The sequence below is a fragment of the Mesitornis unicolor genome, unplaced genomic scaffold (assembly GCF_000695765.1).
Source record: "Mesitornis unicolor isolate BGI_N332 unplaced genomic scaffold, ASM69576v1 scaffold17379, whole genome shotgun sequence".
NCBI classification, from domain to species: domain Eukaryota; kingdom Metazoa; phylum Chordata; class Aves; order Mesitornithiformes; family Mesitornithidae; genus Mesitornis; species Mesitornis unicolor.
Genome location: NW_010206729.1, coordinates 37,859 through 63,237, shown reverse-complemented (window position 1 = coordinate 63,237; position 25,379 = coordinate 37,859). Strand labels below are relative to the sequence as shown.

General features: G+C 42.9%; 1 protein-coding gene across 1 annotated transcript in view; it reads left to right on the top strand.

Moving 5' to 3' along the window:
- The window catches only part of LOC104546480 (amine oxidase [flavin-containing] A-like), a 29,268-nt gene extending 5,795 nt beyond the window's left edge, over positions 1 to 23,473 (top strand). Inside the window, exons 5-16 of the mRNA XM_010191885.1 lie at positions 6,537 to 6,641; positions 7,884 to 7,975; positions 10,999 to 11,140; positions 12,581 to 12,730; positions 14,052 to 14,216; positions 15,466 to 15,557; positions 17,114 to 17,167; positions 18,555 to 18,612; positions 19,043 to 19,140; positions 21,181 to 21,292; positions 22,783 to 22,845; positions 23,318 to 23,473. Of these exons, the coding sequence (XP_010190187.1) occupies positions 6,537 to 6,641; positions 7,884 to 7,975; positions 10,999 to 11,140; positions 12,581 to 12,730; positions 14,052 to 14,216; positions 15,466 to 15,557; positions 17,114 to 17,167; positions 18,555 to 18,612; positions 19,043 to 19,140; positions 21,181 to 21,292; positions 22,783 to 22,845; positions 23,318 to 23,473 (1,287 nt within the window). The remainder of the gene's footprint in view (positions 1 to 6,536; positions 6,642 to 7,883; positions 7,976 to 10,998; positions 11,141 to 12,580; positions 12,731 to 14,051; positions 14,217 to 15,465; positions 15,558 to 17,113; positions 17,168 to 18,554; positions 18,613 to 19,042; positions 19,141 to 21,180; positions 21,293 to 22,782; positions 22,846 to 23,317) is intronic.
- The last annotated feature ends 1,906 nt before the right edge of the window (positions 23,474 to 25,379 follow it).

The following is a 25,379-nucleotide window of genomic DNA, read 5'->3' as shown; positions in this document are numbered from 1 at the left end:
CCACTTTTTCTTCCAAGAATTAGAGCAATGCATTCATGCTGCAAAGTTTTATCATCTGGTTCCGACCTCTCCTTACTGGGCAGATTCATGCCGTGCTCATAAAATAGTCGCATCTTAAATAGTTGCATAGTGACTCCATAGTACTAAAAAAGTTATTTTACACCACCTGGTATTCTACAGCAAAAGAGCTGGGCTGATTTGTGCCAACTGAATGTTTGGACCACTCTATATAATTTAAGCTCAGACATGGATCTCTTAGCATCCTAAAAGGCACTTATCTTCTGTATGTTAAATAAAAGGCTCTAATGGGTTACATGAATTTGAGCCCTTAATCCATTTTGACACTGAAGCTGCAGTCTTTTTTGTTCCACATTACATTATGCATCTCCTTGCTAATGACCATGTAATTTCGTAAGTTTTCTTTGAAGTGGAAGAATGCTCCTAAACAAGAGGCAGCATTATCAGCTGTTTAGCTGGATCACAGGATGGGGATCAATTCTAGATTTGGTCCTGCCAAGATAACCAAGTGTTGTTGTTGAACCAGGGTAACAGCAAAGGGGTTTTCAGGTCTCCCAGCATTGACAGGCTTAAGTATTGGATAAATAATAATGATGCTTTTTCTTCAGTAGGTCTTGTTCCTCCCACGTCCTCTTCCCATGAATTGTAGGCTTTTTGATTTCTTTCCTTTCCCTGATTCTCCACTGCTGCTTCTTACTCTCTCCTTGAGACATTGTGTAGTCACTGTGCCCTTTGTTTTAGGAATCTCTTGTTGAACCCTCCCTTACATCCCAGTAGCCTATTGAAAACCGTTTGTGTGGTCCTGGCTATTGGCTGGGTTGGTGAGTGCTCAGGGCCCTTAGGGCTTGCACGTTTTACCTACTCGCTGCACGCTGTTACCATGCTGCAATGGTGAATTGGCTGGGTAGTGATTTGTGCCTTCCTAGCTACAGATGCACCCCTCATATTCATTAAAGATACTCCAGGGATGTGAATACCTTTGTGTGTTAGCAAAGAGGTGATTTGATACTAAAGAATCATTGCCCCAGAAATTAAATATTAATCTGAAAGATGGATGTGCTCAGCTTCTTGGACTAGTACACTGTCAGCTATGGGTAAGCTGCTGCCTTTCAGGTTTGCATATGACTGGAACTTTTCTCCTTGTGTCTCGTCTGCTGTTTCTGTCAGCTGATGGCTGTCGGAGAGCATGTACCTGGGGTCAGGCAGGAAGATCTCTTCCCAAGGGCATTTCTTCAGAGTCTACAGTGCTGTGCGGTTTTGTCAGAGGCGAGAGGTAGAGTGTTTTGAGGAATGACTAAACATGGCATCAGATTTTGTTATGACAGTCATTCAACTCTATGTAACCTCCAGCATCCTCAGATTAAGAGATTTTTGGTCTTATATTTACCATACTAATTGGTTCAGTTTGGCTCTTTCTGAAGACTTCCAAGGTACTGCTTGGATTGAAATAGGGGAAATGGTTTATCCTAGCAGCAGAAGCAGCCAAGGGAAAGTGAAAATCCCTGGAGGGATTTCATGAGCTTCTTTGCTCTGAAAGGAATTTTTCCCATATGTGCGTGGAAAAATCCCATGTACTGCAGGCTTTAAAGACCACGTTGCTTCATGTGGGCAGGTTTCCTTTGTAGTTACAGTTTACTTGAAAAATCCAAATATGTAACTACTGTTTATCCTTTTTTGTTATTTATTTGTTCATACTTTCCCATCAGTTAGCATGGTAACATGGACTGCTTTGATATCAATCAGGAATTCGTTTGTATCCTGTCGTCATAAATCTGCAGCTTCTAAGTGCAGATTTTGTTAAGAGACCCAGACTTCCTTTCCAGCCAAATTGCTCTGAGGAGACTGTCCCATAATTCATCAAGAATGCTTTCGAACTGAGAAAAGGCAGATGTGCTGGAGTTCTTCCTTCCCAGAAGAGAGAGAGAGCTTTTTATTCTTACAGAGATCCTTGAAGGTCATGCTGTGGTCCATTTTCACCTTCTCTTTAGTAGAAGACCCTAGAAAGTAAAGGTGATAGGGCCTTGGTTTAAGTGATAGGGGTTTGGTGTTAACCTTCTCATATGACTGTACTCCTCTAATATCTGGCTGTATTACCCAGCTCTGGTATACATAACATTAGTAAATATGGACTGGTTTTGCTTATTTTTTATTGCTTATGATATTCAGAGCAAGGTAGCAGTTGACAAAAGATGAGCATTTGTACTGCAGTGCTTCATATTGGCCATATAGTCTTTCCTTTCCTTCCTCTAGCTTCAAGATTGAGAGATTAGGGTCCAGCAGGTAAGTCTGCAACTAAGTCCATGCAGATCGCACTCTAAGTCTGCAGTTTGGACACTGGAATCACAGTCTGAGGCACTGCAATGTCCACAAGGCTTAGACTTGCTGGAGATGCAGAGCAGGGCAGGATGCCCACCTGCAGGCTCACACCGTAGGGAGCTGCTGCTCTGGCTGCGTGTGCTGTGCACGGCCTGAGGACAATAGCAGTCCCTGCCCTGGGACACAAAGGATGCTCCTTCTGCACTTTCTGATGTGTAGCTCGTCCTCATCACAGCAGGCAGAAGCCAGACTTGCCTTTCTCAAGACTGGCAAAATTGTCTTCTCCTCTTTGAAACTTGAGGGTGGCTTGGGCTTCATTCCTGTAGTTAGGGCTCCCAGCCACAGCCTAGCCCTGGGCAGGGTAAAAACAGACCTTGCAGAGCACATCTCTCTCTGCTGCCTTCTTTCAAACCACTGATCTACGGTGCTTGGGGATGTTGTTTCCTTTGGATTGCCATGGGGTAACTAATCCAGGCAGGCAGCAGGACTCAAATCTGAGGTCTCCAGGAAAACATTCGACACACTAGGAAATGGAAAAAAAATTAGATAAACTCTGTGGGTCAGTCAAGAACCTCGTGTTAACATGGGAATGAAGCCAGTAGGTTATTTGCCTTTCAGTTAAGAAAACAGTAGTTCTCAAAATAATACACCAAGAACACTATAAACTTGTTTAAAAATGGAATATTGCAAGACCTTGCCTGCTTGCAGTGAGCTCCTCTGTGAAACATGCAGCCAGAGCTTCTCTGCCTAGTAGGGACACAGTATTAAAGACAAATGAATAACTTACCAGCCCCAGGTCATTGGGCTAGATTTATTCCCTGCTGTGGAGATACTTGTGCAAGAAAGAGAGTTAAAAAACTGATGTGGTTAAGGCTGTTTGGCTCGCACTCTCTGGTGGGCAATGGGAACTTCTGTCCTAGACTTTGTTAGAATTGACCTTTCCCCCAATCAGGTCCCACTTCTTGTAGGTCCAGCCCCACTGTGCAAGGGGTTAGCGTGTCTGTGAACTGTTCCAGGCTCTCTGAATTCAGTCTCAGCCTCTTCCAAGTCTGTTAGCACTGTTTTATTTTTCCACCTTTTCCTGCCCTTGGTCTTCAGTCTTACTGAAGTTATGGGATTTTTTGCACACAGAAGAGAGCAACAAATAACGCAACTTTAGCCTGTTAATTATCAGTTGGCATTTCATAGTTCTCAGGGGATAAAATATGTTTTCCCATTGATCTTCCTGGGCTATGCCATTGACCAAAGCTATGGGGATAATATTTTCAGATCAGTAATGAAAGGATGGTTCATTTTTCAAATAGCAGATAAGGGAATATTCAATGCGATGCCAGCGGCTGAGATTGCAAGATGTCTTGATCAGTCCTTAGCAGTTTGTGGTCATGGTGGTCTACAGCTAGTACAGAGGTGAAAATATTAGGTAGCCAGGCAGTGGGCGAGTTTTCTCAACAATTGCCCCATCTGTAGCAAACAGGATAGTCTGGGAGTTTCTCAGCCTGTAGCTGTTGGACACAGTAGAGTTAACGCTGGGAGTTGAAAAAGCTGTTTTGGCGCAAACCTCATCATAGAGTTACTGAGAGAGACTTTTCTTGGGCTGTTGTTTCCAGCAATATAAGGAAGAGGTTTGGCTGAAAACAAGAGGAGGAGAGGAGCCTTATTTTGTTGTTGGAGAAGTCATTACATTTTTTTACTTTCTTTTTAAATAAGTGCTTCTTTTTTTGTTTAATTAAATAAGCCAAGCATAGCTATTTACAAGTTACACCAGTAAAAGTGCGGTCACTTATCGAAAAGCTATATGAAAAGAGGTCGTACTGAACAGTGGAAAAACTTTGGGAAGTTTTTTGTGCTACTCCTGAACGGCAGGCTTATCTTTTCCCTTTGTCCCCTTGCAATATTGACATGACAGAACTTCAGTAATCATTTATCTTTACCTGTTGTTGAGTGACCTGACAGCATTGCACCTCATCTCTGCTTAAGGGCAGGATTATTGGTGCTAAAGCACATCAAGGAAGACACGTTGATGGCACTTGCATTCCTGACCAGAATAAAAAGGTTAGCAATAAATGAGCTTTGAAGGAGCAGTATTTGATGATCTTTTTGAAAAACAAGTTGTTGTGCAATAAGAAAAAAATTATTATCTATGTATTACTGCTTTGTATCAGGATTTCCTTGTTTGATACAGCATTGGTTTATGACAGTAAAAGCTGTGGCATGCAGTCTATCACCTTGCATGTGTTTTTTGGTCCTCTTTTCTTTGGCTGAATACACAGTGCTCCAAGCTGGCAGTAAATCATGCTCAAGGAAAAGGAAAAGGCAGTATCATGCAGAAGATTTCCATGCTGGTAGTTCATAGGAGCATTTTCTCTGCTCTTGCCAGGGTAGAGGTGTGTTTTGCATGCACATGTGCACCTGGAGGAGGCTGGAGCAGAATCCCCCACCCAGCTTCTTCCAGTGTAACTCTAAACTGGCCTGAAATAGTGATAAAAGAGAGGGGAAGAAAGTGTGTGATACACAAGATTAACATTACATACCCAGAAATCCAGAGCTAACCAACTGCCTCCAGAGTCATCCTGGTGACTTGGAAAGAAAACTCAACATTTGTTTTTTAAAAAAAAAACTTTAAACACATGAATCTCAAGCTGAACTAATTGCTGAGATCACAACCTTGTGCTTTGCTAAGCCCAGAGCAGAGATTACTCTGTCCAGACTAAGCAGGAGAGTGTTTTTGCTGCCACCCTCACTGAAGATGAGGAGGAGGTAAAGCACAGTGTTGAGACACCACTGCAGCCGACCTCTGGGGAGAGAGGGACCAAGCGGTGTTGGTTATAGCAAGGCTACCCATATACTCTTGCCTCCTCTGTTGTACCTGCCCTGAAGGTGACAGAAGTTGACCAAAAATGTGAGAGTTTGGCTTTTTTACTATTTTTTCCTAGTGTGAAAGCTCACTATGTTCTCTGAGTTTCATCTTGCGCCTTTTATTTTTGTTATGATCTTTGCAGAAAAGTGTTCTGAAGAATATAAAAAATCTGTATGTATTTACACATGCACAAAATTTACCAGTGGGGAAGACCAATAAATTCTCTGTGGCTGAGTGTGGGGAAGGTGCATCTGGCTCCTGCTTTGTGTCCACCTGTCCCTGGGTCACCATCTCATGCATTTGTGGCACTGGGGACTCTTGCTTGGTCTGTGACTCCCACCTGCCAGGTGCAATGGGCTGGTATGGTATATATACATTGCACTGAAAAGCATATTGCACACAGCTTGGTATTACAGATCGTACCTGGCATGGTCCAGCATGTTCACTGCATCCTGCCATGTGACCTCGTGCAAACTTTTAACACACTTGGAAGAGCAATCGTTTAAGAGGTCTGATGTAAAATTGCTGTTGACTTACACAGGGGAAGGTTAGAAGCAATTCAGTAAGAGAAAATGTTGCCTGCTTATCCGGTCCTCTTTCAGATTAAAGTTATCACAAAGAACCAGCTGCTGTTAGATTGTTTCGCTTATCATTATATCACAGGATGATCTGAAACAGTCCATACTCCTGTTGCAGCAATGTGTCATACACATTGTATGTAAGTGCTGACACCATTTTTGCAAGCGTATGAGATTTTTCTTCCTTCAGCCAAAAAGTTTATTTCTGGCAAATTTTCCTTTTTTTTTTTTTCAGGCTAAGTTTCTTTCAAGGTACTTTGCATAATAGGTATGTTTGCATTTTATGGGTAAGGTGTACCTTAAAGGTGCGTAGACAGTTTAAAGTTTAAAATGTATGCAACTTCAGACCCATGCAAATTTTAGGGTATATATTTCAGCAGGCAGACAAACATTAGGTTCGTTCATACGTAATAATGAAGAATGCTTAGGAACAAGGAATATTACTTCCTTGGCCATTGCTTGAGTCTCCTCAGCCCAGAATTTGACAACCTGCTCAGAACAGATGTACCACTCCCCATTCCCTCCAAATAAAAAATGTATTATTGTCCTTTTTAATGTCAGCCCAACTGTTTTGGTTTTTTTTCCCCTCATACTTAGCTTTATGCATTCCATCACTTACGTGCGTATGCAGAAAAAAAAAAGTAAGAAGAATAGATCTTCTGGGCGTAAAGCTCAATCATGTGATGACTTTGAGAATTTTGTGTTCTTGAGTAGGGAAGATATGCTCTGTTGTGTTTCAGTTGCTTGTATTTTTATGTGTATTTTAGGGAAAGTCACGCTGCTTCACGGGTATTTCCCCTTCAACATGGAATCCCTTAGTTTATCTGGATTACAATAACTTCTGGAGGACCATGGACAAGATGGGAAAAGAGGTAGGCTTCGTGAATGGCATCTGTTTCCTACAACACTCATGTCACCATGAGTAAATCTGGTTTGGCTTTGTTTTGTTCCTGGCAGGCTTTTTTACTGCTTCTTTAATATATAAAAGAAACATTCATCAGGAAAGATATCTATGTTGCACAGGAATTATCAGCAATAACAGGGCTTCCTCACTGAGAGGGTTTGGACTAGAGGACCTTTAAAGGTCCCTTCCAACCCAAACCATCCTATGATTCTGTGAGGATACAAAGTGATCTGAAGGTGTCCGATATCTGAAAAAATTTTGTTGAACCGCAGTGTATGTACTTTCTCATGCCAGGGAAAACCATTCCATGAGCTGGTAGATAAGAAGGGTTTTTTCCTTCTTTTGTGACAGCCTTTTTGAGTAAGGATGATTCTTTTTTGTAGCTGCCTAAGCTAGGCTCCAATGTGGTTTCATATTAATTTAATTTCTAAAATTTTATTTCTAAAATTCTTAAACAGTAAATGGCTTCAAAGTGCACACAGTATAACTGTAGGTCTTCCTGTGTGCAAAAAGTAGCCCCTGGAGCATCGTGCTGCCTTTTAAATATTTATCAGTTGCCTTATAATCTGGCTACAAACCAGGGGTCATACCTTACAATAACCTTCAAGCACAGCTAACCGTATTCCTGCAAAGTTAATCAGATTTATGTGGTTTTGCAGAATCAAATTTGTGCATGATACTACACATTTTTTTGTCAAACAATACATATTTTTAAACATTCAAATATATGATAGTGTCCTTGCATGTCATGGTACATTAAGAATTTAACTGTCTAAAAATAATTTAATAGTATCTAGCCATTTTTGCTCCCTCTGTAGTTAACAGACATAGCAGCCTTTGGATACCCATCTTGCGACTGACTGAATCTCTGACTGGAAGAAAAATTTTTCCCTCAGCTGTTAAAGGATACCAAGACAACTAAATTATGACACCTCACTTCCGGATGATTAAAGGCCAGATGAGTCTCAACATATGGATATAGTTCTTTGGTCAGACAAAGTCAGGTTTAGTGGTCATGGTGCAATTCGTGCCCTAAGTTATGAATGGAAACTATTCCATTTAGTGAGTTTATTCCAAATTTACAGCCATGTGCAGGGAACAAAAGCAACTCCTGGACAACATATAAATCAACTGTGTGCTACTAATTAGCTATGACCAGCCAGTGATGTAGTACTGAATAATTTCTTAGCTATTTTGCCTCTCTTTCCAGATTCCTCCTGAAGCACCATGGGATGCTCCACATGCTGAAGAATGGGACAAAATGACCATGAAAGAGCTGATGGATAAGATTTGCTATACCAAGTAAATAACTCTTTATTCACTTTTAAGTTCAGCTGCAGAATGACAGTGGTTCCCTGACAAATTCTAGGGTACAGCTGAGTACAGCTAGGGTACAGGTGGTGAGAGAGCATGAGGTGTTTGAGATGAGGCTGTTGTTTATGGTAGGCTGTTGTCAGATGGTGGGTGATGGCCTGTGGAGCTTAAAGTGGTTTGCAGAGCTTGGGTTGGCTGGCAGGTGGGATTAAAGATGCTAGGGAAACCAGGGGTTTGCCTCAGTGGGCCTGTGCACACAGGAGTGACAGTGTGGGCTCTTCCCACCGTGCTTTCACTTCACTCAGTTAGAGAGTGAGTGCCTTTGTCTTTAGAAAAAGCAACATGTAAATAAAACTCTGCTTTATAGTCATGAATAAATGTCACTTGTAGGCACGGAAATGGAGGCAGAAGGAGGTGAGGGGGCTTCCCCAGCCCCATAGCAGGCTAGGAGTTGAGGAGCAATGTCCTCTAACTCTTGGCTGTGTCCACTCCTGCAGTTATCGTATGTATCTGCTTTTACTGCGTGAGCTGCATTGCATCTACCACAGAGCAGGCAGGTGCCACTGGCACATTGGAGTGAAGCACACCGTGCCAGAAAGCAGCTGCTTTCCAGTGGTCTCTCAGTGGATGGGGCAGCATGAGATCCCAGGAAGGGGGGAGTGAGCAGCTATTGGTTCTGGAAACTCTGGAGAAGTTCAAATGCTATTCCTTGTTTCAGCAATTATGCCTTCTGGGGCTCTGAAACCCTTGGAGGGAAACCAGGCAGCTGAGGCAACCTTTCTCATTGCCTTTCAGTTCCCTGGCTGATTTGTCTCTGAGCCCATTTGGGAGCTCCATGTTCATCCCAGCAAGCCTGATGCTGCACTTGCTTAGCTCTGCCCATTGCAGTGTACCCTCCCTTTGCTCCTGGGAAGATGTCCTTGAATTCCAGCCAGCTCTCCTGGACCTCTTTGCCCTGCAAGGTAGTTTCCCATGAGATGCTGCCAAGCAGGTCCTTGAGGAGGATAAAATCTGCTCTTCCAAAATCCAAGGTTGCAATTCTGCTGTTTGTCTTACTGCTCTCAGGATCTTAAACTCCACAGTCTCACAGCCACTGCAGCCAAGGCTGCCCTTCAACTCTGCATCATCCAACTGGTCTTCCTTGTTTGTGAGTAGCAGGTCCAACAGAGCATCAAACCTGGTTGGTAGGAAGAGAGCCCACGGTGTTGTATCACCTAGAAAATGGCCAGTGTGTTTTATATGTCTATGAGGGACCACACTGTATGAATGAAAAAAAAAGGAACAATGTTCAATATGAGGTGACGACAAATACTTTTTTCTTCCTTTCCCTTTCCAATTAATTCTCTTTATAAGGCAAAGAGAAGTGTGCTCATATGAGCACTTGTGTCCCCACTTGCTGTGCCGACCCCAGTGCTATTCTGTAACGCTCTCCTCCCATGCGTTCAGCGTCTTTTATTTGTGCGGCTGTGCTCTCTTTGTCCTTTCATTCTGACAGTGGTTTAGCACTGTGCCTGCAGCTTTCTGACCAAAACTTTCTGTTTGAAATTTATTTTACTGGCTTAAATCTTTCTCCAGCTCTATGCGATACAAGGTATGGCCATTTGGACTTTCTCTTGCTGTCTGTGGCATTGTAGTTTTCTTTGCAATTAGTTTTATGAGCCATTTGCCTGCAAACTCAGTTACTTTGAACTACCCTTTCTATTGCAAGGGCACTCCTCTTCCTATTCAAGCTTTTGCTGTTTCTCTTAGTCAGGAAGCTGGTGGAGTATAAGCAGAACTGGGTTTATAGTGATCTCTCCTGTAACACGCTTCTCTGCAAGACTGCTTCTACTGCCAGTCGTTTTGTGGCACTCCAGTTTTAATGGATGTGCTCAGCTGAAACAGGTTCAAAAACTCAGTAAAAAGCCATTTTAGATCTTCAAGCCAAGTCAGATTTTTCTACACATATTTAAAAAGCATAGTGCCCTAAACAGAAAAGCTCTTCCACAGCATTTTCTATGTGACTTGGGTCGAGATTATAAAAGAAGATCCATTTGTCATGTGTCACAGATCAGCATCTACTGATCTTGGAGACTCTCTTCACATTTCTCAAGCCTGAACCTGCTGCAGCTCTTTAGTATCTTGGTGCTTTCAGGATTGTGGTAGAGGGTTCTTGCACTTAGGATCCTTTCGTATCCTGGCTAATGAAATGGGTGTGACTGGACGTCATACCCAGGGAAATGAGGTTATAAAAGTTACATACTTTAGTCCAGATAACTTGCAAAGTTCCTTCCTTTAGCAGGTGATTATAAATTCATGTTGTTTTATGAAACTTCATCCAAGTCAACGACCTTTCACCTTCTTTGCAAAATGATCTGAATTCTCTTAGCAATCTGTAGCCACAAATGAAAGAAATGCGAGTAGCCAGGTCCTCATTTCCTGCTGCAGTAACTCTAAGGTCACAGGACTTACTGCAGAAGACAGCTGACCCTCTCCTTATATTTATGGCAACGATTGCCTGTTTGGTTTCTGTGGGTTATTTAACATGTCTGATTCTTGGTCTCACAAAAGGTCTGTGCAGCAGTGTTACATGGGAGATGGGGGAGTGTCTTGGATGTGTGGCTAGGTGAGTCCTGTGGGACCTACCAGACCTTGGAAATTATGTGCCTGATGAGCTCCCCATGGAGGGGAAATGCAGAAGAGTTTCACTAACTAGTTACCGAATGCATTGTTCTGTTGAGAAAAATATTTGCTCTAATAAAAGGAATGCAGCTGGGAAAGTATTCAAAGAAATAACTAAGGTGAAATCAGTGAGATTTCAAATGGAATGGGGAAATGCTTTGGGAGGGAGGGAGGTGCTGATGTAAACCCATTCAACAGCCTCACCACAGAGTAAAAAATGAGACAGGTATAAATCATCTCGGCTTCTCTGACTTTGGGAAAGTAGTCCTTATTGAGAATAACAAAGGAAGTCCTGAAAGCTGTCAGAAACACATTTACTCACTGTCTGTCTGCTCCTGTGTCTCATGCAGAGCTGCTAAAGAGTTTGCCACCTTATTTGTGAACGTTAACGTCACGTCTGAGCCTCATGAAGTCTCCGCGCTCTGGTTCCTGTGGTACGTGAGGCAGTGTGGGGGCACAGCCAGGATTTTCTCAATCACCAATGGGGGCCAGGTACAAAATGTCTCTCATTCTTCCTCCTCTCTTGAAACCGTGAAGTACAAGTGGAGTGTTGTACACCTCAAAGCCCTGCAGTTAGTGAAAAGAGGACAAAAGAGCAAATGCATGTGACGCTGGAGACAGTCGTGTTCTCATAGGGTGGAACAGCCCTCTTGGCTAACTCTGTACAATGAGGAATTTAATTAGCTAGGCTTTGGGATAAATTGTTTTTTCCTGAATTCACTTCAGCACAGTCCTTTTGTTGCTGTTTTGTTGCTTTTTTGCCAATTTGTTTTCTATGGGTTACTTAGCATATTTTAATGTCTTCCAGAGTTCAAAACAAGTGTACTTCAGAGTGAAATACTTTTTTTTTTTGCATTGAATCCTCTAATGACAAGAGTTGGAAGTAGATAGCAAAGGGCCTCTCCTTTTGGGAGAGCTCACATGGCAGCATGTTTTATGAGCTACTTCAGATTGTTTCTCACCTTGGCAGGTGCCTGGTTGCCTGCAGAGCATCATAGTTTTCATGTGATTGTTCTGGATGAAGCTTCAGAAAAGGGGAGATTTACAATGACAAAGTAATTTGGATGTGTTATGTCAGCATCCTTTGTTAGCACTTCTTTTTCTTTGTGCCTGGATGGGGCAAGCTACCATCCTTACTTCTCCCCTCACTCCAGTCACAACCAATTGAGCAAAACCACTAAGGGTTTCTAACTTAGCAGCCATAACGAGTCTTCCAGAAACTTCTTCCAGCAGCCATTTCAGTCTTTCAATACAAGACTTTGTGGATCCTTACCTCCCTGACAGTAGCAGCATCTTATATGTAAAAGTGAGCTGCTTGATATAATGCTGGTGGCTGCTAGATAAAAGAGGATTAGTGCTTCCCCTGAGCATCTGCACAGACATGGCAAGGAAATATGTGTCACAGATTGTGCTTTTTTCCAGACAGCAGTGTCTCTGTGTCTTCCCAAGGACAGATAAAGCACATTGCCTGCTGCACTTGAGGCCAGACCCGGTTAAAGATCTGTCTTGTTTCTGGGCTGGGTGCAGGCTTTTGTTGTACAGATCCAGCTGATCCATTTGTCACACATGAGGGTTTTGGTGGCGCAGTGGTGGGTAAAATACTCAAAACTTCTTTTAAATGAAGTTATATGTTTATAGTATCTAAAATACCTGCATTGTGTGTGTTTGTTCTCTAGGCTTCAAGAGTCTTTAAGCCAGCTAATTGAGGAAGCCATTGCAAAAGTGGCTTAGGTGGCAATCCCCACTGAAGCTGAGGTTTATGTCTTTGCTCTTCTGAAAGTCTGGGCCTCTTTATGCTCCCTTAGGACTTGCAGATTTGGCTTGGAGTTTCTTGATTATGACCAGATGTCATATTCGATGTCATATTCATTGTCATTGTGATTAATGCTGGTGATCTTTTTGTTTGTGTTTCTTTTCTCTTTGTTTTTTTAGGAGAGGAAGTTTAAAGGGGGTTCTGGTCAGATATCAGAGAAAATAATGGAACGCCTCAAAGGCAGAGTTAAACTGGAGAGACCTGTGGTCCGTATTGATCAGACAGGTGATAATGTCATTGTGGAGACTCTAAACCATGAGATATATGAGGTAATTTGATCAGAATAAAAGTAAAATATGCATTTAGTGGGGGAATACATCTGCTGTAGCTCTCATCCAGATATAATCAGGAAGTACCCATTTGTGTGTGTCTGTTTCTCAGACTATGCTGACACTCTGTGAAACCTGCTTTACAGATTTATTTACAGCTGGGTCTCTTCTTGGTGTTCTGCTAGTTAGTTTCTGTCATTACTCTGCCTTTTTTGCCTTAACTTTTCCTGTGATTATATATTTTTACATTTTAGTTCTACATTGAGACAATTTCAAAGAAAGGAAAAATAACATTCCCGTTTGTATTTGATTGTAGTTTGCAGAACAACAACAAAAAAGACATTTCAAACACTTTAGTAAGATTTTGCCTCTGTTCAGTGACACTGTGAAATGCTCCATCAGTACATGATTACCGCGATGACACCCACCCACAGAGCCCAGCCTGCCACAGGGTTTGTGCAGGACCATGAGGGTCTGCAACACCCCTGTCTCACCGGTGGCAGTGTTTGGAAGGTACTTAGAGAAAGCTAGCAGAAAGGGAAGAGGCTATTTGGCAGAAAACTGGTCTTAAGATGTCCTGGAGGAGTGAAGCTTCTGGTTTCTCCCTCCATGCTGGCTGAGTGACAGCCAAGTTGTAGAAGACAGCCTTCCTGCACTCAGTAGCCCCGCCAACACGAGACCTCCTGAGAGCAGCAGCCTCTGGTGTGATAAAGTGTCACCCTGAACCCTGAAATAGAGTGTCCTTCTTCACTCCAGTCAGATGCAGGACCTGTGAGAGGGATGGAGTATGTTCAGGAAAGCTGAAATCACCATCAGCGTTGCTTGACCTGAAGTAGTATCCTGTGAACATGCACAAAAGTGATTCTGGTTTTTTAACAGCTTATAAGTTAGACAAATGTCGCACATATTTTCCTGGAGATGATAAAAGGCAGTTTTACCTATGCCATAAGATCTATCTTGCCCCATTTTTCAACCTGTCTCCAGCCAAGTTTCAACTCTGGTTCTATAGCATCCAGAAAGCTAATGCGAATCATCTAACCACAAAACAACATGTTTTTCCCAGCTCCTTATTCTGCTCTAGCAGGGGCATTAGTACCAGATGATCCTCAGAGATCCCTTCTGATCCCTACCATTCTGTAATTCTGTGAAATGGTAGAATTATTTTGGTCACCTGGCAATATCTGTGTGGGAAAGCCAAGTACCTAAGTCAGATGTGGGAAAGCTGTTAACAACTAGTAAGAGTGTCTTTCAAATATGTCCTTTGGGGTGAGCTCAGTGAAAGGCAGTGCCTTGTTGGTACTGACTGTGTTTTACATTTCAGGGCAAGTACGTGATCAGTGCTATCCCTCCAATCCTGACAACAAAGATTCATTACAAACCAGAACTGCCGCCAAAGAGAAACCAGTTAATTCAGCGTTTGCCTTTGGGAAGTGTCATAAAATGCATGATGTACTACAAGGAAGCCTTAGGGAAAGTGAAGGACTTGGGAGTCTCATGCTACGTGACTTTTGAAGCTGTGCTGCCTATCAGGGAATAAATCCATAGGAGGGTTAAATGCGCAAACCCCCCAAACCAAACACACAGAAAAGTGAAAGGTAAAGCTCCTTAGAAAGCAGAGCTCTTCCTTCAAGCTTGAGTGCATGTCTTGTCCCAAAGATGAGTCCAAACCCAAACAGGATCCTGAATCTCATTGTTGCTTGCTAGATGAGGAGGGACAACTGAGAGAACAAGCAAGGTTTCCCTGGTAGGCATTGATGAAACCTGCAGCGCACAGAGGCAGCAACCCTGCAGCAGCAGCTCTCTGCTTCTCCCTGCCAGGAATGGAGGTAGGGCAGCCAAAGAGAATTTACAGCAGATGTCAAGGAGAGCTTAAGGTGCAAGCAAGACCTTTCCCTGTTTTTAATCCTGTGTTCTACAGCCTTGATATCTCAGAGGACTGGAAAAAGTAGCTTAGCTTTTTGTTTAACTCAAGATATCTTTTCCATGTGCTGCAAAACCGTGTGTTTCTCAGCTTTAACTGATAGCATTTCCAGCACCGTTTTTATGAACAGTTTAGTTTCCACCTCCTGTGTAATGACACTGAGAGTTGCACTGGGCAAGAATATTTCTTACTCAAAATAATATATTTTTGCATGTTTCAAGGCATAAACTGGCCACTGGGATTAGAAAGAAATGTAGGCAGATTTATACATCGTTCTCTGTATGGGATTTTTTGTGTTTTCTTTTGAAAGATGTACTGATGTGATACTAGATTAGACAGCCCATGTTTCTGCTGCGTTACTGTTACAGGACACCATTCCTGACAGTGTTATCATCAGCAAAGTCAGTATAGGGTGTAAATTTGAGCCTGCGGTGAACAGATGTAATTACACTGGGTTTTGTTGCTGCTGCTGCTGTTGTTTTGGCCAAAGTTACTCATGAAATGAACCATCACAGTTCCTGCTAGATCCACTTATTTTTAGTGTTTGTTGCCCCCACTATGGAAAGACAAAGGGACTTGCAACAGTCCACAGAAATTCTTTGCTAAGTAATAATGGAATTAAATGTGACTTTTAGAAGAAGTCTGTGTACAAAATTTTCCAGAGTCAGAGGGAAGAGAGGAGAGGGACTGTTACAAAAACACTGCAGACATGAAGGTATTATTGATGATGAAGGAATTACTGTACATTTCATTTTATGGATATCAGCAAGTTTCTCTGACAATCGTTCTGTTTTCTTTTCCTCCCTTAGGTTATTGTGGTTGCTTCGTCATTGAGGATGAAGAATCTCCAATTGGAATAACCATGGATGATACAAAACCTGATGGATCTTTCCCTGCCCTTATGGGGTTAGGAGTTTCTAGCCCATACTTAGATGTGTATTTCTTTTTGTATTAAGGAGTGGGAGGAGGAGGAAGAGGGGAAATGGCCAGGTTATTAGTGGTGCTCGCTCCCACAGTCTTCATAGATGGAAGAGAGCACTTCTGGCAAGCCTCTTGTGCCTCTCGAGTCCATATAAGCTTTTAGATGAAGCTTCCGCTACAAATAGCCTAATACAAAGGAGATAGTTGGGAAGGAGTTGCTGAATTCAGCTGTAGTTCATTTTAAGTGTTCAGTTAATGGTGGGTGGGGGTTTTTTTCTGTGGAGTAGGTTTAGAAATAAATCCGTTTCTTACCTAGCTTTGTGACCCTGTATTTGGCTAATGTTGGGCCTTGTATTTAGCTCCTGGGCTGAAATGAAAATGCAGTTGTCCAAGAAATCCTCATTTGTCTCCTCTCCCCATTGAGCTGAGGCAGGATAACAAACATCAGCTGGTAGCTGATCAGGGCAGCAGCTGTGCAGTGAAGAAATTTGGATTCTGAAGAAGCTGCCAAGTAAAAAAGTTGTAGTTTGGACAAACAGATGGGAAAATATGTAACAGCATTGACTGGCTTTTAAAATAGTTAAAGCCAACAAGAACAAACAATCTTTACAAATGTTTCCTCAGTAATCTGAGGTGAGACTGCCAAAAAAAGGCCAATATAAATGTCAGGCAACTACTCCTTAAGTATCTGGCAAGGAAAGCTTGCCACTTGTACTGAACTGCACATGTTTATGGGCATGTTCAAGGCTTAAAAACTTCCATGACCTTCCTGAAAGAAATAAGCCTCCTCCAAACCCCATATGGCAAACAGTTTCCTGCTCTCTCCTATGGATTTATGCAACTTTGTTGGGAACTTACTTAATCCCCTGGGTAGTTCCACTAAGGTCAGATGAGCTAATCACCAAATCTACTTCCTTCAAGCTGAATGAATATTAATTCCAGTTCTTACAGGACTGATTCATGACACTATGCAGTGCTTGTCAGAGCAGCAACCTCCCATCACTTACTAACACCAAATGACACGGACAGTGATAGGGCCAGCTGTCAGTGAGACTTCAAAAACTCAAGAAAACTCGGGGCCTCAGTTCTTTTGGACAAGACCTAGATATAAAAGGGTAGCCAATGCAGGCTATGCTCATTTCTTTTTCCCACTTTGGGTATAACTTTGCTCTTCTGAGTCAGTGGGGTTGGAGAGTTCACTCCCGCACAGCAAAATGAAAGCAGTGCTGGCAGCTTTGAAAACACTCTTGCCATCTGCAGCTTTCTCATCTGATAGCTGCCAGGCAGTCCTCTGCACCTGCCTCCTGGGAATGCGTGCTCTCTCCATTTCGATTAACTCCCCAGGGTACCCTGCACAGGCCTCTTCACCCGTGTGACCTGTAATTAATAAGTGATGAGGTATGATGAAAAAATGTCAAGCCCATTACATACCGATAGAGTGCTTTGCTCAACTTTTTTTAGAGTCATTTCAAGCAAGAGCTTGCGAATCAGCTGGGGTGCTGACACTGCATTATATTTATATGCCGTATTTTTCTTTTCAGTTTTATCCTTACCAGAAAAGCTGTTAAACTGGCCCATCTCAGTAAGCAAGAGAGGTAAGAGTTCGGAAACTCTTAAGTATTTCAGAAATAAGTCAGTTGTCTGGGATGCCTCCCCACAGGAATATGTGTGTAGGTGTATGCATATTCTCTGATTCTGGAGCATGTTCAGAGAAGAGCCACAAGGATGGTGAGGGGTCTGAAGAACAAGCCTTATGAGGAGCGGCTGAGGGCACTGGGGTTATTTAGCCTGGAGAAGAGAAGGCTGAGGGGAGACCTCATCACCACCTACAACTACCTAAAGGGAGGTTGTAGAGAGTGGGGTCCTGGTCTCTTCTCCCAGGTGATGGAGGATAGAACAAGGGGAAATGGCACCAAGCTGTGCCAAGGGAGATTCAGGTTAGAGATAAGGAGGAAGTTCTTTACTGAGAGGGTCGTCAGAAGCTGGAACAGGCTACCCAGGGAGGTGGTGGAGTCACCATCCCTGGATGTATTTAAAAAGCAGGTAGATGAGGTACTTAAGGTACTTAAGTGGGTAAACAGGAACGGTTGGACATGATGATCTCGGAGGTCTTTTCCAACCGAGCGATTCTGTGATTCTGTGTGATATGCATGTATACACATGATTGGTGCAACTACCAATACTGGAATTGGGGGGAAGTTTGAGCTTTTAGCATAAACAGGCCAAGACAATAATGCTAATATCCATCCAGTTACGGATATTCCAGAGTTTCCGAGTCTTGCCCATTTTTCCATGTTATGACTTACCAGCTCTGTGTCTCCATGTGAACTGCAATGATTTTTCTGAAGACATTCTCATACTGTATCCCCACTGAATGATGCTTCACCCTGGGGATATGGGGAGCACTGACATGCATAGTTTTGGGTTTCCTTCACACTCAGACTGGCTGATAAAAATTTTAAACCTTTGTGTTTACAACAGTGTGGTTTCTCCATTAGTCAGAGAAATGAACAAACAGTACCTTCTAAATGTGGGTTTTGGTACACATGCAAGTGAAAGACGAGTTCTGCTTAGGAATGTGAGGAGTATTCTCCAGCTCATATTTTGTTCTCTGCTGTAGTAAATCTGTAGGAATTTCATTGATTTATATAGCTTCTCTTCTGGTCCTACACCAGTGAACATGAGAATGAATTGACTCTGCGTCCTAAAATAACTGTAAAAAGATTTATATTTTCAGAGCTCATTGCCAAAATCAACCTTCATTTCCCATTCCCTGGGTCCGTTTTGGATGTCATATTTAGGCATCAGCATTTTAAATATGTATTTAAGATAAGAACTTGAAATCAGACTTGAAGACAAAGCCAAACGCAACTTTCTTTCCAATGTATGGCAATAAATGTGACTTTTTTAATAAGAAAAGCAATAGCTGAGAGATTTTTTTCCCCACCTTTTTTTTCTGACTCTGATGTTATTTTCATGTAGGAAGAAGAAGATCTGTGAGGCATATGCCAAGGCAATGGGCATGGAAGAGGCTTTACATGTAAGAAATTAATGTCTATTTTCACCTCTGTGGTACAGTTATGTTTCTCCTTTATTCTGGAGTATGAAACCAAAATTCCTGGTACCTGAAATATATACCTAAGATTGCATGTTGTGCCGAACAATCTGTACTGCCAAGGGGAGGGCAGCGGCATCTAGTACAGGAAGAAAAGAGCTGCCAGTCTCATTCTTTACAAGAAAAGCGAGGGCAGTGAATGATTTTATTTGTCCTGTCATTTCCCCATGGGAAGCTAATGCTTCTGTAAAAGTGCAAAGATTTGTTTTGTACAGATGGAGAGCATTAGCCAGATCACATGGCACTCCTTTGACAGGTATCCCTAGACTGTTTTTTCCCTCTTCAACGGAAATTGGTTTTTATTTTGAATTTCTTTGCCACTGTGTCACTCTCTAATGTTTGCTAATACTTACAGCCTGTGCATTATGAAGAAAAGAACTGGAACATGGAGCAATATTCAGGGGGTTGTTACACAGCCTACTTCCCACCAGGCATAATGTATTCTTATGGAAGGTAAACCAGAGAATGCTTTGCTTAGAATGCTCTAATTTACATTTCTTAGCTCTTGTACAATGATATCCTTTATGCAACAAACTTATGGGATATGTAGCATACTGGGGGAACTCCAACCCTCTTTCTGACCCCAGCTACCAAGGACATCACTATTGACTTTAGTAGGAGCAGAATTTCTCTTGTGACTTTCAAGGAATCAAAGCATAATCACAAAGGGATCGTCTAGAGCCAGGAAACCTTTCCCCAGTAGGTTACTTATATTATTTGTTGCTACACAGTATTTGCAGTAAATCCTTTTAATGCTTTCTAAAGCCTTGAGGGCACACATCTTGGACAGATGAAGAGTCTCCACTGACTGTGTAGGTGGAGCACCAGGTTCTGGTGAAGCCAGTTGGGTCACATCACGAGAGGAAGACACAAAACCCTCACATGAAAACTCATTTTCTCCTCCCACCCAGCAAAGCCTCCCATACCTTCCGCATGCAGAATTGCTGTATTCCCAAAGGAACATGTTAGATAACACTGCTTAATGCTAGGTTTGTTGCTGAAAAGCATGCTGTTCAGCACGTAATAGGAACAACCAGACAAATATTGTATGCCTAGCCAAAGACCAGACAAACCATGTAGCACATCATAGCGTGAGCTCCTTAGCATGCCCATGAGAGAGTTACACCCTGCCCCTGTGCTAAGATGTGAGCGAGAAGAAGTCATCCCCTCCACAGCCCCTGCTGTAGTAATTTGTCTGAACACTTGGGTAGTGATGGGTGAGGCCTCTGACCTGAGGAAGCTGGTGTCAGGCAGACAGAGAAAACCTAATCTGGGGTTAGATGGGAGCCCTTAGAGCAAGAAGTTCTCTGTGGGAAAGAGAACTCATTACCTGTCGCTGGGTTTACCGGGATGCTTGTGCAGCTTTGCAGAGCTGAAGGGCTGGCTTATATGACTTATTGAAGTCATGCTTGACCAATCTGATAGCCTCTTATGATGTGGATGTGGATGTGGTCTACCTTGACTTCAGCAAGGCTTTCTGCACAGTCTCCCATGACATCCTTCCAGCCAGAATTAAGAAGTGTGGGTTGGATAGTGAGGTGGATTGGGAACTGGCTGATAGGCAGAACTCAGAGAGTGGTGGTCAGTGGGGCAGAGTCTAGTTGGAGGCCAGTGTCTAGAGGTGTTCCTCAGGGGTCAGTACTGGGTCCAGCTCTGTTCAATATATTCGTCAATGACCTGGAGATGGGACAGAGTGTACCCTCAGCAAATTTGCTGATGATACAAAGCTGTGGCAAAGGAGTGGCTGACACACCAGAAGGTACACAGGTGGTTCAACCTAAATATAAGGAAATCTTCTTTACTGTGAGGATAACAGCACTGGAATAAACTGCCCAGAGAGGTTGTGGAGTCTCCTTCTCTGGAGACATTCGAAACCTGCCTGGACACGTTCCTGTGTGACCTAGTCTAGGTGATCCTGCTCTCGCAGGGGGGTTGGACTGGATGATCTTCAGAGATTCCTTCCAACGGCTACGATTCTGTGATTCTGCGACCCCATGGCGCAGATGCAACTCTGTGAATGCTGAGGCCTTCAGCTGCCATCCCCTTTTGGCAGGACTTGCAAACAAGTCCAGCCTCCAAACAGAAGCTGGTATTAGTGACCCATCACTGCAGAAACATCATTCACATCCCATTTTAATGGCAGGATAACAACAAAGCTGCCATGCAGAAGACATAAATCTACCAGGTGGACTGCATTTCTGGAGGCTGCTAGGATTATCCCTTATCCTAGCACTAAAATAAGGCTCATATTATTTTGCACAGAAACTAGGCATGCTGATTTATCCCTTAGATTTTCTCTATCTCAGATTTTGAGTTTCGCATGCAGAAGCAAGTAGGTGGTCCTGTGGGGATAGTTTATTGCACTATGCTCCCCAGCCTTTTTTTATTCTGGAGAACTGAAGCTGAGCGCTCCATCAAAGCCCATAAATTGCTTTTAGAAGGATCATCACCTTCCTGTTACTTGTTATCTGACATTCTCCATTTGTTTTGAAGGATCATTCGCCAGCCCGTTGACAGAATCTACTTTGCTGGCACGGAGACAGCTACCCAATGGAGTGGATACATGGAGGGGGCCGTACAGGCAGGAGAGAGAGCAGCCAGAGAGGTACAGACTGTTGGTTTGCTTTCAACATCTCTATTAAAAGGTTAGAAAGGATTAAGTACAGGTTGAAGGGTCTGATGTTGTTCATCACACCCTGTAATTGTGCAGAGGCTCCTAGAATTGATGGGGAAGAATCCCAGAAAAGGGTATGAACCAAAGCCTTTTCTTGTTTTTTTTTTAAACTTTACTTAGTTTGTAATTGAATAAAGTGAAGCCAAGAATCTCACCCAAATCAGAACATTACTCAGTGTGTTGCTGCACTAGGAATTTAGAACGAAGCTCATGCTGTATAGCTGTATCTAGAGGAAAGAACCCTCCAACCTGATGCTGCCTGTAGATATACTACCACACTTTCTAACAAATTAATCACTGTATGTTTTAAAAGTAATTTAAGTAATTGCAAATGCTCACAGCTGTTTCCTATGCAGCAGTCTGGAAATCTGAGCATTGTTCTCATTTTTGATCTATCCCTTCTGCTGCTTCTTTCATGAGCAAGTACCGTTAGCTTGGCTTTATGAATTCATAATGGGCAGCTCTGATAATGTCTAAATCTCCTCAGAATGACACACATTGGGCTGAGTTCCCAGTCACAGTGAGAGCCCTTTACAACAGTCTGGAGGGAGGGGAAAAAAGCATTAAAGGGTGTACATTACAGCTACAACTGCTGTATGACAGAGCCATGGAGCTGTTATTTAAGGGAGTATCTCAGTCCTTTGCTTCTGCTTGACAGAGTGTCATATTCACCTTGTAATCCTCATTCCTTGCTCTGTTTCAAGTCACCTAATTTCTCTTTGCTTTTCTCCATGCCTGTGAGCAGTAGTTACAAAGACTACTGTCTTTGTAAAGTTACCTGTCTCTTCTGGAGACATTCATTTGCCCCTGAGAACCTCTGTGATTGTTACAATCAGCTTATTCTCAAGAAAAGTCCTTGATGAGCTTTGTGCTGCCTGAGTAGCCAAGAGAGGACTTTGTAATTTTATGCTTTGAAAGCCCCAGAGTTGTATCCCTTTTTCTAGTTTGTGATCCAAGCCACATCACTCCTTACAGGCTTTGCATCCCGAGTGTGTGGCAGTAACCTCACCTTGCCATTTCTCAAACCATCATGTGAAAAGGCATTTTTACTTCTACTTAGAAAAAAAATAAACATCTGGAGAAGCTGCAGTTCATGTGTGTTTCTGAGTGAAGTCCTACTTTTTACAAATGACTCTGTGAAACTGTTCTTTTATCCTTAAAACACTGGTTAGGCACACGACTGTTTGAGGACCAGCTGCCTATATTTACATGAACTACCAGAACTGCCTCCTGCTTCTCTCTTTGCTGATATAAACAGAGAAATCACTATACATTTTCTGTCTCAAAGCACTTTCAGCTAATCATAGTTATGCCTTTTATCAATGTCACTTTGCTCTGACTTGCTCTGCTATTTCAAAACTGAAAGTACTGTGGGTTTTAACTTTTTTCTTACATGGTACAGAACATTTTTTTTCTTCCAGATATTGCACAGTATGGGGAAGATCTCAGCAAATGAAATCTGGGTGCCAGAGCCAGAGTCAAAGGTAAGCCAGACTTTCCTCTTGTCACCTGGTCAGGCTCACACCCTTCAGTCAGGCTGCAGTCTCTGTTTCGGTGAGGTTTTGGTTACCTCACATGCTGATGGTATTTATTTATTATTTGACTCATCTGAGGAATATTCTTACCTCTGTCTGAGGGGTGGATGGACAAGACCCAGGGGCAAGGATCTTGGAGCCTGGAGGAGTGCAAAATGCAGGAAATCAGGCTAGTTCTGCCTAGTCCCAGGCCATGGTTTTAAGCCAAATATAACCTCCTTCCAGTCACAAGTAACACCACCTTTGCTATCCAGTGGACAACAGAAAATCTGTGTTTCACAGCCCTGGCCCTCCTTCCCTTCCCTGATCTGGTTCTCGGGAAGAATCTGTGATCTCCCCAGCCTAGTGGGGGACATTTGCTGCCTCCCCACTCCTGTGGTGAGGGAGACCCTGCGGTGGCACCATCTCCTCTCTCCCCTAGGATGTCCCAGCCCGACCGTTCACCACCAGCTTCTGGGAGAGGAACCTGCCATCCGTGCCAGGACTGCTGTGCCTGCTTAGCTCTACCCTGTGTTTCACCTCTGTGGCTGCTGCAGGGCTGTTTGCCTATAAAAAGGGACTACTAATGCGAAACTAGTGGGAACCACACAGCAGTGGAAGCTGCGTACTCCCTCTTCTTCACTTTTACCAGATGAGTGTTATTTTTTGGAGGGAAGTGGCATGGAGAGCTGGAAAGAGCAAAAGTTGGTCTCCTTTTGATTTTTCTTTTTAGTACCATAATTAATGTATCAAATCTACTGCCATTGCTACTAGCAAAACAGAAAAAAATCAACTGTGGGGGCGTTTTTCAAATTTGCCTTTTATTTTGATTGGACATAATAATATTGATAGCATATTCCTAGCACAGGGAAGGCAAAATGCAGCTCACATCTTTCCTGAAAGGCAGAGGCTGAGAGTATGCATTCATTTCCACTTGCTACTTTATTTTTTAACCACACAAGGTAATAAATACCTTTATGTATTCACCTCGGTTAGCGGCTCAGAATATCCGAGGTTATTCCTATAACATCCCTGCTGCACGGAAGAGATTAACATGCCAATCAGACCTAGAATTGCCAACTTAATTTTCAAATGCATTTGATTAATTATTAATCGTCACAACATGAAACCTAACCACGAGCTGGTTGAAAAGAGATAATTAGCACGAAGCAGCTCACTAAACGGAGAGAGAGGAAGAACGAGTGGACTTTATTCTGCCTGCTACCGAGCAAACATCCATGCTTATCTGTTCTGCAGGGTGCCTGCGTCAGTGCGTCATGGCCATGGCCACGGTGCGGCTCTCGGTCGCTTCCTGGCCCAAGCGCATCCAATCCAGCCTGGCCGGTCACTGTTGGAGCGGGGTGAAATGAGTTAGCAAAGTTAAAGCTCCTCTGGCTTGCAGCAGGTGCTAGTTGTTATTTTCCAAATGGCGGCGGCTTCCTGGCTCCCTGCCTATTTGCTGCCCCTCGTTTTGCTTGTAATCTGTACCGCCTTCCTCCAATATGGAGAAATACATCTGGGGCTTGAATTACTGCCTTGTAAATTACAGTAATTGGATGCATCTGCCTATTCTGCTTTTGTTATGTACATGACACACTTAAAATAATCACTTTAGTGTTTAACTGAAGTCTGGAATATATGTTTTGCCACATACCATCGTTATGCGGTCTTTTTGCCATAAAATATGAGCATTGTATGTGTCCATGTACTCAACTGTCATTCATCACGGGTGAAATGTGCCTTTCAATAGTCCTGAAACCTTGATAAGAGGAGCTCTTCTATAAACTTTTCTTCAGATTCTTGCTCGAGTCATTTTTTGTGAGTTTGTGGAAGGTGGTGTTTCTCTAGTGTGTTAAACCACTGGGCACATCACACGCAGCAGCCACCAAACCCTTGCTCTGCTTGATATGATCCATATGTATACACCAACAGAAATACCTACCTATCCAAGATGACTTCGCTCCACATTCATATCTCGTCTCACATTTTTTGTACAAAAGGCTTGTAGACACCGCAAGTGCAGACCCATCTCAGCCTGGATGCTGGTGGGCTCCAAACCAGAAGCCAGTTCCAGAGAGAAGGAGATCTTCACACAGCCCCTTGTCACCAGATGTGAGCAGATGCTCATGGTGCCAGCATTAAGCACCACACAGAAAAGGTTGTACAGACAGAAGATGTCTCCTGAGCTATTTCGTTCATTGTTCACAATCATTCTGTGTGGGATCAGTCAGCCACTACCAGTTTCTCAGGGAGGAAAAAGCCTGAACACATTATTTATAAGAAGCCTATCTACATTTTCAGCTTCAGCTTTCCCATCTCCCTTGAACTTACACATGCACTTCAAATTACCTTCACTGGAAGGGAAAGAATAGTCTCAGTAAGAAGCAGCAGTGTTGGATTTTAAACACACTAAACTGTAGTATTAAATGCATATTTACAGGATTTTTGACAGCTCATTTGACAGGTCAATTTAGCATTCACCTTAAGAACATTTTAAAGGGAGG